Below are 14,013 nucleotides of genomic sequence, written 5' to 3'. Positions count from 1 at the left end.
CTCCTCGATTATGTGTTGTTGTGAGTTGGCTACATGTCCTTTGAAATGGCTCATCAAGATAACATTGAAGACGTCTCATTCTAGCGCAGTTTTCAAAAGATCTACAACTTGAATTTGAATGTTGCAATTTCTTATCAAGAAGACTATACTCAATGATTTATTTAGAAATACACTAAAGCAAGACTTCCTCTATCTGGGATTGCATGGGAAAGAGAAGAGGATACAGCTGATTATTCTGTTACAATGCAAGTTTTAAAAAATTCTTAACAGACCTTCAATAGAAGATAAACCCCTATTGAGTCAATTGTATTTACTGTTTAACACAATATTTTCTCAATGGCTGACTACCCATTTGCTGCAGTTAGTGGAATTCATTTGAATGAGAGATCTGTGCTCTGAAATACAAAACTCGTTTAGATCCTTAAATTGAAGATCTGTCAAAGTAATGGATGAGTTTCAGATCTAAGCTGAAGAGGGGCTAGACTTTGGGATTAGTTTATTAATATTTGAGAACAATTGAAAATTTCAGGTTTTCCATAATTCACTTCCATGCCTTAGTGTGCAACCTGGGCTGAGAGGGAGAAAATACTGGTGTTGCAGTAAAACTAACAGGCACAGAAACAGCACCATGGAGAACGTGAATACATTTTAATGATTTATTATTTTATTGCTCAGACTGCTGGCCAAGAGGGCAGAGCTGCCCATATGGGAAAAGATTGATCATGTGCCAAAAACCCCATCATTTTCTTCATGAACATTTCACACAGTGGATTTTCCACAGAAAATAAGTACAGAATTCTGAAGGTGGATCTGATGAACTCAAGTCATAGCTTTCTCCCCTCCCACCTTCAAGCCCCTCCCCTTAGCTGACTACTTCGGGAATCTCATTGTTGCTAAGTTCATGGAACCGAAACGCAATTTCACAGTAGTCCGAACATGGTTGGGTTCAGCAGGCTGGATCCTAGCTGATTTGTTCTTAGTTCAGATCTTTTTTTCTAAAAGGCAAAATAAAATCTTGGTGCTGAATCAAGTTTTCACCTTATTACTCAGCCAGCATTAGGGAATTATCTTCTTAGTGCAGAGATATATTGGATTTAAAGAGCTTTGCTCAGTTCATATCAAACCAATCTTAAGGCTTTTGATCCAGTCCTATTGATGATTTGGGTTATCAGAGAAACAATGAAGTTGCTTATACTGCTCCTGTTTTGACAGAAATTCTGCAAACAATGTATTTCACATGACCAGGGATCCTTGTATAACACGTGCAAACATCCATTTAACACTGTCAGTACCTTAGTATATGCCTAGCCACTCACCCAAGTCTTAATGCTCAGCATCTCCCCACTTGCCTGACCATGACTGAGTCATCCACTCAGATAATAACCAGCTGATGCTACAGTCACCATCTGTTCCACTTACCAGTACAGTGCTTCAGATGAGTTCATGCTTAAAATCAGAGGTCTAAATGTTTTAAGTACCAGTCAATGGAAATTGTGTTGATGGCAGCATCAGCTGACAACTCATAGATAAAAGCAGAAATGTTTTTCCTCATGTATGTTTGCACACATTAGCAGGTACTTTGGCCCAACTGGCAAACGATGTTAGCAATGACAAAAATGTTTGCTCAACACATCCTGTGCATTAATGTAGCAAAATATTTTCTTCACAAATTAACTAGTTGTCCTGCGATTATTTAATGAGATGTCAACAAATTGGAAGGTAATGCATCACTGACATTAAATTAATCATTACATACAACTAGACTAGATTTTCCACTCATTCCTAGTCAATAGATGGAAAATCTAGTCCAACAACATGTCAAAATGTTCTTGTAATACACGGAATAAAGTTCTGAGCCCGTGTTCTTTCCCCATCATGTGATGTTGCTCCTTCCAAATGTATGAATTTTTCACTTATAGTCTGCGTGTCCCTTTTCTACTGTCCCATTCTGGGCATCATGTTAATTACCTTAAGGTGAATTTTACTTTTATTTTCAATTAATAAAATCCACCTACCCTAATCTTCATTTCTAATTGTTTTAACTTTCATATATTTTACTTAATTTTGAACATTGTTCATGTTAAATGTTACTTGGCTAAACTTGGAATTGATGACAAACAAGCTCCAAAGGTTATATTAATATAAAAGCAAAATACTGCAGATGCTGGAAATCTGAAATAAAAACAAGAAATGCTGGAAATACTCAGCAGGTCTGGCAGCATCTGTGGAGAGAGAGGTTATTTTCCACACAATTTTGTTACCTCGAGCATCACGAAATACACACTCCTCATCCCACTCAAAATCATGTGATTTCCTGAGAGAGGTGAAAAGGCAGATTTTAAAAACCCAGACTAAGCTGGAAGAAAAAAAATCTGGGGAATTGCTCTCCAACCCACTTCGGTGATCAAAACTGGGCCAGGAGATCACTGTGGCCCCAATAATTCTATGCAGTCCCTACTTACTTGTTTTTGTGGCATATTAAGGGCGTACTGTCTGTAAGAATGCAGTAATTATATAAATGTGATAGCATGGTTTGATATGGCTGTTCAGGTTTTTAAAAAAAAACATTCTATGGATTCATAATGAAACTTATTACTTAACTTATTGTAAGTCCCCCAAGAACTTGTTATACAGACTTTTATATTTCATTCTTACAGGCTCATAGCATAACTTATGAAATATTTTGACTAAAAACTTTGGCTGGAATTGTACGTTGGGCAGGGGACCCCACCCATTGGCCGAAAATTCAGGAGCAAGTCCGTCTCCGCCGAGCCTGGGGAACCAGGCCAGGATTTTTCACTCCCCAGGCCCTGACTTCGTCTTGGGCCGGACTTCCACCTCCTTGAGGCAGGACGTCCCACCTAATGGAGCTGCTGACCAATCAGCAGGCCGGCTGCTCTTAATCCCAGCAGCGCCACTGGGAGCGGTGACCACTGTTGGGACTGCAACCCAGTCATCGGAGGCAAAAGGAAGGGCGACCCCGGAACTCAGGTAAGTTTGTAGGGTCTTGCTGGGGACAATAGCCAGGCCCCGGCGAGGCAAGGGGTGTTGGGTGGTGGTGGGGGGGGGGGGGGGAGGCTGGGGGGATAGGGGAATGTTGTGCGTTGGGGGTGATTAGGGCTTCGGGGGCAGCCCTCCATGGGGCACTGGGTACCCAATCAGGAAGGCACCTCCCCACCCCACAAGAAGGCTGCCTGGTTTTACCAGGCAGGGTTCTTGGGTCCTTTGCCGTCCGGCCACCGAGGGTAAAATACCTATAGCCGCGGATGGAGGCCCTTAAGTAGCAGTTAATTGGCCACTTAAGGGCCTTGATTGGCTTAGGGCAGACAGGCTGCTTCTCGCTGCCGCCGCCCAGCATAAAATTTCAGTGGGGCGTAAGGGGTCGGGAACAGGCCCCCCCTGATCCCGCTCAATTGTATGCCCCCTCACCACCAGCCCGCTCGTTGGGGGGGGCTGTAAAGTTCAGGCCTTTGTTTCCTTCCCCTTTTTAGATCTTCCTGTTCCATATACTATTCCTCAGTCAAAAGAGTGGGCAGCTAGATCAGCTCCAATGTATCTGCTAATGAGGCAGTACTCAACCAAGTGCCACCTGCCAGATAAGACATTAAAGCAAGCTCACATTTTCCTATATAGATGGCCGTGCAAGCTCTTGTGACACTTTTTAAAAAAAAGATTTGAACGAGCACAAGCTGGTTGAAGATACAGTATATAATTTTAAAAAGGGTGTGTTTGGGTTGGGTGGGAAGTAAAAATATTAAAAATTTGAAACAGGAACCCAAGTCTCCTCGATCCTGCCCAGTTCTGTTGGACAGCCAATCCACTCTCAAGAGGCGGGTCAGATGTTGAAACCTTTTAAGGAGGCTGCCTGCCTCCATTTTAACAAGGTTTGTATTTTTTTTCACTGCTTTGATTGGCCTAGGGCGGGCGGGCCTTTGCTCCCTTCCGCTGCCCCACATAAAATTGCAGACCTTGGGAAACCCGGCAGAAAAAAGGAGGCTAGAAAATCGGGATCCATAAGATTTTGGCCAGCAGAAGCAGTTGCGTTTCTTTCAGGCTCGATTTTACCCTGTAAACCTTCCCAACCCACCCTCCCCCCACCTCGATGATCTTGCCCCGAAGTTGCCCCATCACCGCCACCCCCACAATCCCCCCAAATTCCCTGTATTTTTCCCCTGACATCCTGGCGATCTGTCAACTTCATCAACGCCTCCCCATGTAGTCACCATCACCCCATCTCTCCCCCTCTCTTATCCCCCCCTTGAACCCCACATGAAGTCCGACCCCTCACCGCATACATCTCGACCCCTCCAATCTCCCCCCCCACCCCACTATCACATATTCCCATTGCAATCACACGACCTCCGCCCCACGATCATCCTCGACCCCCACACAATCATCCTGACACCCTTGTGACGGAAATCACACCTGCCAAATGGAAGCATAATAATTTCATCATATGGGACACGACTGAAACTTTTTTGCTGGACATTGCAAAGAACTTGTTTAAAAAAACAGAGCTGAACAGTTGAAAGCATGGTTGCACATATTGCATTCTGAGAGACAGTTGAATAGAGAGACAATGGGAGTGCTCACTGATTCAATTAACAAGATTGGTCTGGGAAATAGTGATCATCCCCATCTTTTCTGTGTAAGAGCCAGAACTCCACCCCCCACCGAGTGTGTCTGGAAAGCTTTGAAGTCCAGCAACCCCCCAAGAAGCTGCTGTTTTAAACAGATGGTCACATGACCTACCTACCAGTAAGACTGGGGGCTTTTTGAATTGTGCCTCACAGAAAGGAATCAGCTGCAATTTGGACAGAAAGGAAAGAGCCTGCAACAGGGATGTCTCTGTCTCCAGCAATGTCCCAGGAAAACCACGGTGGCAGCGTCTATGCTTCAAGACTACAGACGAAGCATTTCTCCGGCGTTCTGGTACCAGAGAAGCCAATTGGAATTTGTGCACTGAGGCTCAGTGAGGACTCCACGACCTTAACTTCAACCAAGGACTTTACATCAAAGACACAAAAGACAGTACCTGTATTCCATTTATTGCCAACTCTACTTCAATGTCCCCCGCAATTCTCTCTCTCCCTCTGATTCTATTTGTGTGTGTGTGTGTGTTTCTCTCGTATGCATGCAAGCGTGGCTGTGTCTCGTATTTTAGTAATTTTAACCGAATTAGAGTGGTAAGGTTAATAAACTTACATCTTTCTTGTTTAAACCTAAGAAAATCTGTCTGATTGGTTCATTTGCAATTACAATTAGAGTACAGCAAGCCCTGGGCTCACTGAGGGGGTAAACTAAAATCACTGTGTTTTAAAAGATAAACCCTGTTACGGCCAAACCAGGAAAGGGGCGAGAGGGGAGCCTGAGACCCCTTCCTCACCTGGTCGTAACACCCTCCACTGACCGTCCACCCCCCAACCATACTATACGCACCTCTGTGTTCTCTTCCCCCACCACAACTAAACTTAACTGATTATGTGTTGTGGACTTTTCTCGAACCTTCCTTGCCTGACAGGCAGTCAAGCCTGCCAATCAGGCTGGCTTTTGTACAGCGAACCTGGAAAAATAAATCATGCTAAAATTCCACTGTGTTTGGGGAAACACAGCCATTTCTAGCTTTCCCGGCCATAGCTCATCACCCCCTCGCCCTCTCTCCACTCCAAGACCTCCCTCCAGTACATATTCGTGCCATGGGTTTTGAGGAGTTTGTATGTTTGTATGTCCCTTGCCTGTCACATGGCTCTCCCTTTTCCCAGAGTATTTGTAACTGGGTTGAGCAGTAACATGTTCCTGCTGTCAAGTCTTGCAGTGGAAATCCCACTGGTACCTGTAGAGAAATGAAATGAACACATTTTTCAGGAATGTCACACTTGTTTTTACAGCTTAGACACAGACAATGTTACTTTTAGTTTTACCCTGGCTCATCATAAGATCACAAAATCAATAGGAATAACAATGGTCACCTTAGCTGATCTATCCTGAAAGATCCAATTGTTTTTTGAATTATTCCAGGGTTTTGCTTTCACTACTCTATTCAGAAGTTTGTCCTTTGCATTAATCATTCTTTGTATCAAGAAGTTCTTGATTTTAGTCCAAATTTTACCTTTAACCAGTTTGAACCTGTGGATTACAGTTTAGTTTGACGTAATTTTCTGTATCTGCTTTCTCCATATGCTCTATTATCATGTAACTTATCTCTCATTCATCTTCATTTAAGCTCACCTGTTGTTTGCCTCTTTTCAAGGCGAAGAGGGCAAAGGTTCATAAGCTTCCCTCATAGCTCAAACTTCTGACACTGATCAAAAATAGTAATTTCATTGACAAATCAATACATTTTTATGATGCTTTTTTATCAAAGAAAAATGAACATATTTGCCAAATCAAATAAAATCTAACAGGATGCCAAAATCTTTTTTGTTCTTCAACATGTATGAACCTGGAGGAAATGTGTATAATGTTAAAAGGTTGAATTTAGAGAAAATATGGGCATTACTTGGATGCAATTGTTTTTACTAAATCAATATGACATTGACATAGAAATTTTATGTGTATTTTTATTTGTAGCAAAAACCGATGATGCTAAGGTGTCGGAAAAGGGCAGACTGTCTCCTAAATCTACAAATGTCCATCGATCTCCCTCAGATGCAGCCCGCAGCAGTGGGGACGAAGGGAAGAAACCTCCTTCTAGTGCTTCGCGGTCAACTGGGGGAACAAACACCTTTGGGTTCAAGAAACATGGAGGGTCTTCAGGAGGAATCACTATGATTACAGCAAGCGGTGCCACTATTACAAGTGGCTCTGCAACTCTCGGTAAAATCCCCAAGTCATCAGGTCTTATAGGTAGATCATCAGGTAGGAAAGCCAGCGTTGATGGCTCACAGAGCACTGAGGAGAATTATCTTATCCTAAATGCACGCACTAACTTGCAATACCGCAGCCTGCCTCGGCCCAGTAAATCAAACAGCCGTGGGACTGGGAATCGGTCTAGTACTAGCAGCATTGACTCCAACATCAGCAGTAAATCAGCAGGTCTTCCCGTTTCTAAACTGAGAGAGCCATCCAAGGTAGCCTCGGGCAACACAGTGCCTGCATTACCTAACCAGACTGACAAAGAGAAGGGAGTATCATCTGACACAGAAAGTGTGACTTCACCTAACTCTGTCAAAGCAGATCCTTCACAGATCGGAACCAACAGCTCTCAGAGTACTCGGCAGCAAGGATCCAAATATCCTGACATAGCTTCCCCCACCTTACGCAGGCAAGTAATATTTTATTATTATAAGTTGTGAATGTAAGCAGCAAACTCCAAAGGTTTCCAATTTTGGTGGTCACATTTTGATAATTTTTTAATTAGTCTGTTGAGCAGTCATTGGTGCAAGCACACTGGGAGCTTGTTTCAGAGCTCCAAGCGACTACGATTCATGCAGAGATGAACAGGCCGAATTCAGAGGCCTAAATTTCCTGCTTGTCCATGACAATATGCTTGCCTGGGAATAAGTTACACTTGCAGCATACGCTTGCAATTTTGCCCCACATGTGTATTATGCGATCTGTGGTCAGTGTTTGGCCTAAGGATACACACTGACACTTCACATGCACAAAATTGCAGGGCATTCCCACCATCCCCCCTCACAGCCACACTATGTGTAGCTAAACTGTAAACACAGTCTTTGTACTTGTGCTCATGATTGCATTACAAATAGTGAATCCTTCTCTGAAAAGGGTGTGCATTTTATGTGTGCAACTCAATCTTGAGGGAGTAAATGTAAATTTAGCATTTAGGTATCATTAAAAGGATTATTTTTTAAATGTGTGTTTTTCAATACTCTGCCCTAATGTCTCCTTATGTGACTCATTGTCAAATTTTGTTTAATAACGCTCCTTGGGACATTTTACTACGATAAAGGTGCTATATAAATACAAGTAGTTGTATCATCCTGTAAAAGTATCTGATAAACCTAGTGCTTTGACTGCACCATATGCATGTGAAGCCGCTGTGGATTCCAATTCCATTGATGTTATTGGGTTGTGTAAACAATGAAAGAAATAGTTCGTAATACTTACTCCAGGGAAGAGGGTGCTCCCTTTAAATGCGACTCCTGACAGCTCAAAGTTGAATCTTGCATTAAACAAATTTCAGATTATGAACTAATTTGAATTAAGCAATGTAATAAATAATGGGAATTTATTACTTAATAATTAAGTGATTAACGTTATTTGAGTAACTTTGAATTAGGAAATGTAACCTGTATTTCAACCATAAATGTGAAATGCAAAAAAAACAGTTGGGATCCAGTGCACTTGGATCACAATCAAACATGTGAATACCATTCTAACTGTGAAAGAGGAGGGTTGTCTCTTACCTACCTTGGACTGCCTCTGTTTTGTTCAGAGAATTAAGCTGCTGCCAAGGTATGTACACAATTTGCAGATGGACGAATGAGTTGTACATCTGGCCAAAATTCCAATTATGTGCACGTAGGTATGAGGGCCTGTGAATAATGCCTATGCACACGCCTGATTGAGAAGAGGAAAATCTTGTATTAATACAATGCCTGCAGCTTCTGAGGGAACAGGAACCTTGGCTAATTCAGCTCTCATTTGAAATATAAATGTTGCAAATTTAAACTCTTTCAAATTTTGGGAAGAAACACAGTGTCCGGGATTTTATGCCAGCGACCGTGGTCTTGACGTCCGGAAAAAGAGACGCCGAGAACCCCGCCTTGCCTCCTGTCCAGAAGGCCAGCCGAATGTAGTGCCAATCAGGCACTTACGTGGACAGCGGCGGGCCTTCCACGGGATCAAAGACCCCGCCTTCGGAGAGCGCCCGGCCAATTAAGAGGCTATCCTACTGAGCAGCGCTACCACGAAGGTGTGGGTGCTGCCGAGGAGCACCCACCTGAGGCCCAGGCGCATTGCTGAACCCAAGCCACATGTAGTTCAGGGCGGGCTGGGTCTCATGGAGTGGGAGTCGCAGTGAAGTGGGGTGTAGGGGGTCAGTAGCAAGGGCAGGGGGGTGACTTTCATTGCCTTTTAACGTGGCAACCCCCCCACCCCCCCCACCTCGGACCCAGGAAGCAGTCCACACGTTTCTTTGTGCCATGCTTCCTGTGCGTGACACGGCTGCCCGTTGCAGGGCCAATTGCGGTGGTGGCAGATGAGGCCCTTAATTGTGGTTTAATTGCCGGTCTAAATTTTTGCAGAGCGGGAGGGTGGCGGGAACCCCCCCCCACCCCAGCCACCATCTCATCCTATTTTATGCTCTCCCTGCCTCCAAACCTGCCGTGGAGGAGAGCATAAAATTCCCCCCAGTGGATTGTCTCGAGTACTGAAGGTGGACTATGCAGTTGAATTTGTCGTGAACTTACAGGGACACAGAATAGAATTATAGAATTGACATGCATATAATGGCTTCAACAAAAATTATGTTTTATGTGATCCCTGCAACCATGACTGAAAAAAGAATTGAAAAATGTGTGGAAAATAGCAGCACCCCCTATGTTGCAGTTTTTCAGGGCTTTTTCAGCTCCTAATTTAAAGTTTGAAGGGAGGTCAGAACTGAAGTGAGAAGGCTGGCATGACCACATGGCTGATTTTCTTCCCACCTCACTGTTAACCCAGTGTAACTTAAAGCAATGCACCAGCAAAATGTACCTGACTCCCAATGGCTTTAAATGGGTCCACATTGGATGCTAAACGAGTTAAATTGAGGTTCAGGTTGCATCACCTAGGCTTGTATTCCCTTAAATATCGAAGATTAAGGAGTCGATCTAATTGAATTGCATAAGATGATTAAAGTATTTGATACGGTAGATAGAGAGAAACTATTTCCTCTGATGGGTGTGTAGAGAACAAGGTATCACCCTGTAACTAGAGCTAGGTCATACAGGGGTGATGTCATAAAGTGCTCCTTCACACAATGGGTAGTGGAAATGTGGAACCCTCTTCCCCAAAAAAAGTGTTGAGATTTCGGGGGGGGGGGGGGTGGGGGCGGTGTCAGCTGAAAATTTCAGAACTGAGATTGATAGATTTTTGTTAGGCAAGGGTTATTGAATCAAAGTAATTGGATTTAAGATACAGATCAGCCAGTGTCAGCTTGGATAAAAAATTGGCTTAAGGACAGAAAACAGCGAGTTGTGGAAAATGATTTTTTTTTCATGGGATGTGGGCGTCGCTGGCTATGTCAGCATTTATTGCCCATCCCTAATTGCCCTTGAGAAGGTGGTGGTGAGCTGCCTTCTTAAACCGCTGCAGTCCATGTGAGGTAGGTACACCCACAGTGCTGTTAGGAAGGGAGTTTCAGGATTTTGGCCCAGCGACAATGAAGGAACGGCGATATAGTTCCAAGTCAGGATAGTGTGTGACTTGGACGGGAACTTGCAGGTGGTGATGTTCCGACGCATCTACTACTCTTGTCCTTCCAGGTGGTAGAGGTCGCGGGTTTGGAAGGTGCTGTCTAAGGTGCCTTGGTGCGTTGCTGCAGTGCATCTTGTAAATGGTACACACTGCTGCCACGGTGCGTCGGTGGTGGAGGGAGTGAATGTTTGTGGATGGTGTGCCAATCAAGCGGGCTGCTTTGTTCCGGATGGTGTCGAGCTTCTTGAGTGTTGCTGGAGCTGCACCCATCCAGGCAAGTGGAGAGTATTCCATCACACTCTTGACTTGTGCCTTGTAGATGGTGGACAGGCTTTGGGGAGTCAGGAGGTGAGTTACTCGCCGCAGGATTCCTAGCCTCTGACCTGCTCTTGTAGCCATGGTATTTATATGGCTACTCCAGTTCAGTTTCTGGTCAATGGTAGCCCCTAGGATGTTGATAGTGGGGGATTCAGCGATGGTATGCCATTGAATATCATGGGGAGTAGGTTAGATTCTCTCTTGTTGGAGATGGTCATTGCCTGGCACTTGTGCGGCGCAAATGTTACTTGCCACTTATCAGCCCAAGTCTTGCTGCATTGGGACACGGACTGCTTCCATATCTGAGGAGTCGAGAATGGTGCTGAAAATCGTGAAATCATCGGCGAACATTCCCAATTCTGACCTTATGATGGAGGGAAAGTCATTGATGAAGCCGCTGAAGATGGTTGGACCTTGGACACTACCCTGAGAAAGTTCTGCAGTGATGTCCTGGGACTGAAATGATTGATCTCCAACAACCACAACCATCATTCTTTGTGCTAGGTATAACTCCAACCAGCAGAGAGTTTTCCCCCTGTTTCCCATTGACTCCAGTTTTGCTAGGGCTCCTTGATGCCATACTTGGTCAAATGCTGCCTTGATGTCAAAGGCAGTCACTCTCACTTCACCTCTTGAGTTCAGCTCTTTTGTCCATGTTTGAACCAAGGCTGTAATGAGGTCAGGTGCTGAGTGGCCCTGTCGGAACCCAAACTGGGTATCACTGAGCAGGTTATTGCCACTACGCCACTGCCTCCCAAATGATTGTTCTTCAAGAATGGAGGATGATAGGCAGTGGCGTTCCCCAAGGTTCAGTGCTAGGACCACTGCTTTTTGATAGATATAAATGACTTGGATAATTGGAATACAGAGTAAAATTTCAACATTTTCTGATTTTACCAAACTTGGACATGTGACAGACAGTGAAGATGATACCAATCGATTGTAACAGGACATAGGCTAGCGGAATGGGCAGACAATTGACAGATGGGAATTAATACAGAGAAATGTGACATGATTCATTTTGGCAGAAGGGAGAGGTATAGACTTAATGGCACAGTTCAAAAGAGTGTGTAGGGACAGATGGACCTGGAGTTCATGTGCATAGATCTTTAAGGGGGCAGGACATTGTGAGAGATAGTTAGCAAGCATATGGGATCCTGGGCTTCTTCAACAGAGGTATTGAGTACAAAAGCAGGAAAGTTATGCTGAACTTTTATAAAGCTCTGGTTAGGCCCCAACTCTCATATTATGTCCAGTTTTGGTCACCATATTTCAGGAAGGATGTGAGGGTCATTGAGAGGATGCAGAGGAGATTTACCAGAATGGTTCCAGGGGTATTTTAGCTACAGTGTGAGGTTGGAGAAGTTCTCCTTGGAGCATAGGAGATTTAGGGGAGATTTGAATGGGGTGTACAAGATTATGACAGGTTTAGATAAGGTAGACAAAGAAAAGCTGTTCCCATTAGCCGATGGTACAAGGACTAGGGGACACAGATTTTAGGTTTTTGGGCAAGAGTTGCAGGGGGAATGTGAGGAAGAATGTTTTTACGCAGCGAGTGGAACTCCCTGCCTATGAGGGTGGTGGAAGCAGAGACAATGAATGATTTCAAAAGGAAATTGGATGAGCACTTGAGGGAAATAAACTTGCAGGGCTATGGGGATAGAGCGAGGGAATGGGACTGATGGGATTTCTGTACAGAGAGCAGGCATGGACTCAATGGGTCAAATGGCCTCCTTCTGTGTTGTAACAATGACTGTCTGACTCTGTGATTTAACTGAATAGTGGAACACACTCGAGGGGCCGAATGGCCTACTCCTGTTTATATGTTCCATAATCTTGGGTTCAGGACATTTGCCTGCTGTGAGTTAGAACATAAGAACATACATGAGAAGTAGGAGCAGGAGTAGACCATGCAGCTCGTCAAGTTGGTCCCGCCATTCAATATGATCGAGAGACCCAAAACCTGTCTATATGAGCCTTAAATATATTCAGTTATGGCACATTCACTACCCTCTGGGGTAGAGAATTCCAAAGATTCACAACCCTTTGAGTGAAGAAATTTCTCCTCATCTCAGTCGTGAATGATAAGCCTCTTTTGCTGAGACTGTGACCCTGTGTTTTAGATTTCCCAGCCAGTGGAAAAACCTCTCAGTGTATACCCTGACAAGCCCCTTCAGTATCTTGTAGGTTTCAAAGACATCATCTTTCATATTTCTGAACTCCAGAGAATATAGGCTCAATTTACTCAGCTTCTCATCATAAGAGAACCCTCTCATCCCAGGGACCAATCTAGTGAACCTCCGCTGTACTGCCTGCAATGCACGCGTATCCTTCCTTAAATATACAAACATACGAACTAAGAATTAGGAGCAGAAGTAGGCCATTCGGCCCCTCGAGCCTGCTCCGCCATTCAATATGATCATGGCTGATCTGTTTGTGTCTCGAATTCCACACTCCCATCTACCCCGATAACCTTTGATTCCCTTGACTAACAAGAATCTATCTACCTCCACCTTAAAAATATTCAGTGACCCCCGCCTCCACCACTTTCTGCGGCAGAGAGTTTCAAAGTTGCACAACCCTCCGAGAGAAAATGTTTTTTTTCCATGTCACTGTCCTAAAAAGGCAATCCCTAATTATAAAACAGTGTCCCCTAGTTCTGGACTCACCCATAAGAGAAAACATCCTTTCCGTATCCACCTTGTCAAGACCGTTCAGGATCTTATAAACTTCAATCAAGTCTCCCTTCACTCTCATAAACGCCAGTGAAAACAAGCCCTGTTTATCCAACCTTTCCTCATAAGACGACCTGCTCATTCCAGATATCAATCTACTAAACCTCCTCTGAACCACCTCCAACACATTTACATCCTTCCTTAAATAAGGAGACCAAAACTACACACAGTATTTGAGATATGGTCTCACCAATGAAGCATAACATCCTGACTTTTATTTTCAATTCCTCTCGTAATAAAGGATGGCATTACATTTGCCTTCTTTATTACTTGCTGTACCTGTATTTTAATTTTTCGGGACTCATGCACTAGAACACCTAGATCCCTCTGCACCTCGGAATTCTGCAGTCGTTCTCCATTTAAGTAATGCTTTGCTTTTGTATTCTTTCTGCCAAAGTGAACAACTTCATATTTTCCCACATTATAGTCCATCTGCCAGATATTTGCCCACTCACTCAACCTCCTTCTGTCCTCTTCACAACATACTTTCCTACCTATCTTTGTGTCATCTGCAAATTTAGCTACCATGCCATCGCTCCCCTCATCTAAGCCATTGATATAAATTGTAAAAAGTTGAGGCTCCAGCACAGACCCCTGT

General features: G+C 44.0%; 1 protein-coding gene across 13 annotated transcripts in view; it reads left to right on the top strand.

The window, feature by feature from the left end:
- The window catches only part of LOC137377146 (neuron navigator 2-like), a 984,055-nt gene that overhangs the window by 830,855 nt on the left and 139,187 nt on the right, over positions 1-14,013 (top strand). For all 13 annotated transcript variants that reach the window (XM_068046509.1, XM_068046511.1, XM_068046512.1 and 10 more), the window contains one exon: positions 6,571-7,264. In XM_068046509.1, coding sequence (XP_067902610.1) covers positions 6,571-7,264 — 694 coding nt within the window. The remainder of the gene's footprint in view (positions 1-6,570; positions 7,265-14,013) is intronic.

The sequence above is a fragment of the Heterodontus francisci genome, chromosome 14, assembly GCF_036365525.1.
Source record: "Heterodontus francisci isolate sHetFra1 chromosome 14, sHetFra1.hap1, whole genome shotgun sequence".
Taxonomy (NCBI): Eukaryota; Metazoa; Chordata; class Chondrichthyes; order Heterodontiformes; family Heterodontidae; genus Heterodontus; species Heterodontus francisci.
This window is presented reverse-complemented; position numbering and strand designations above follow the sequence as displayed.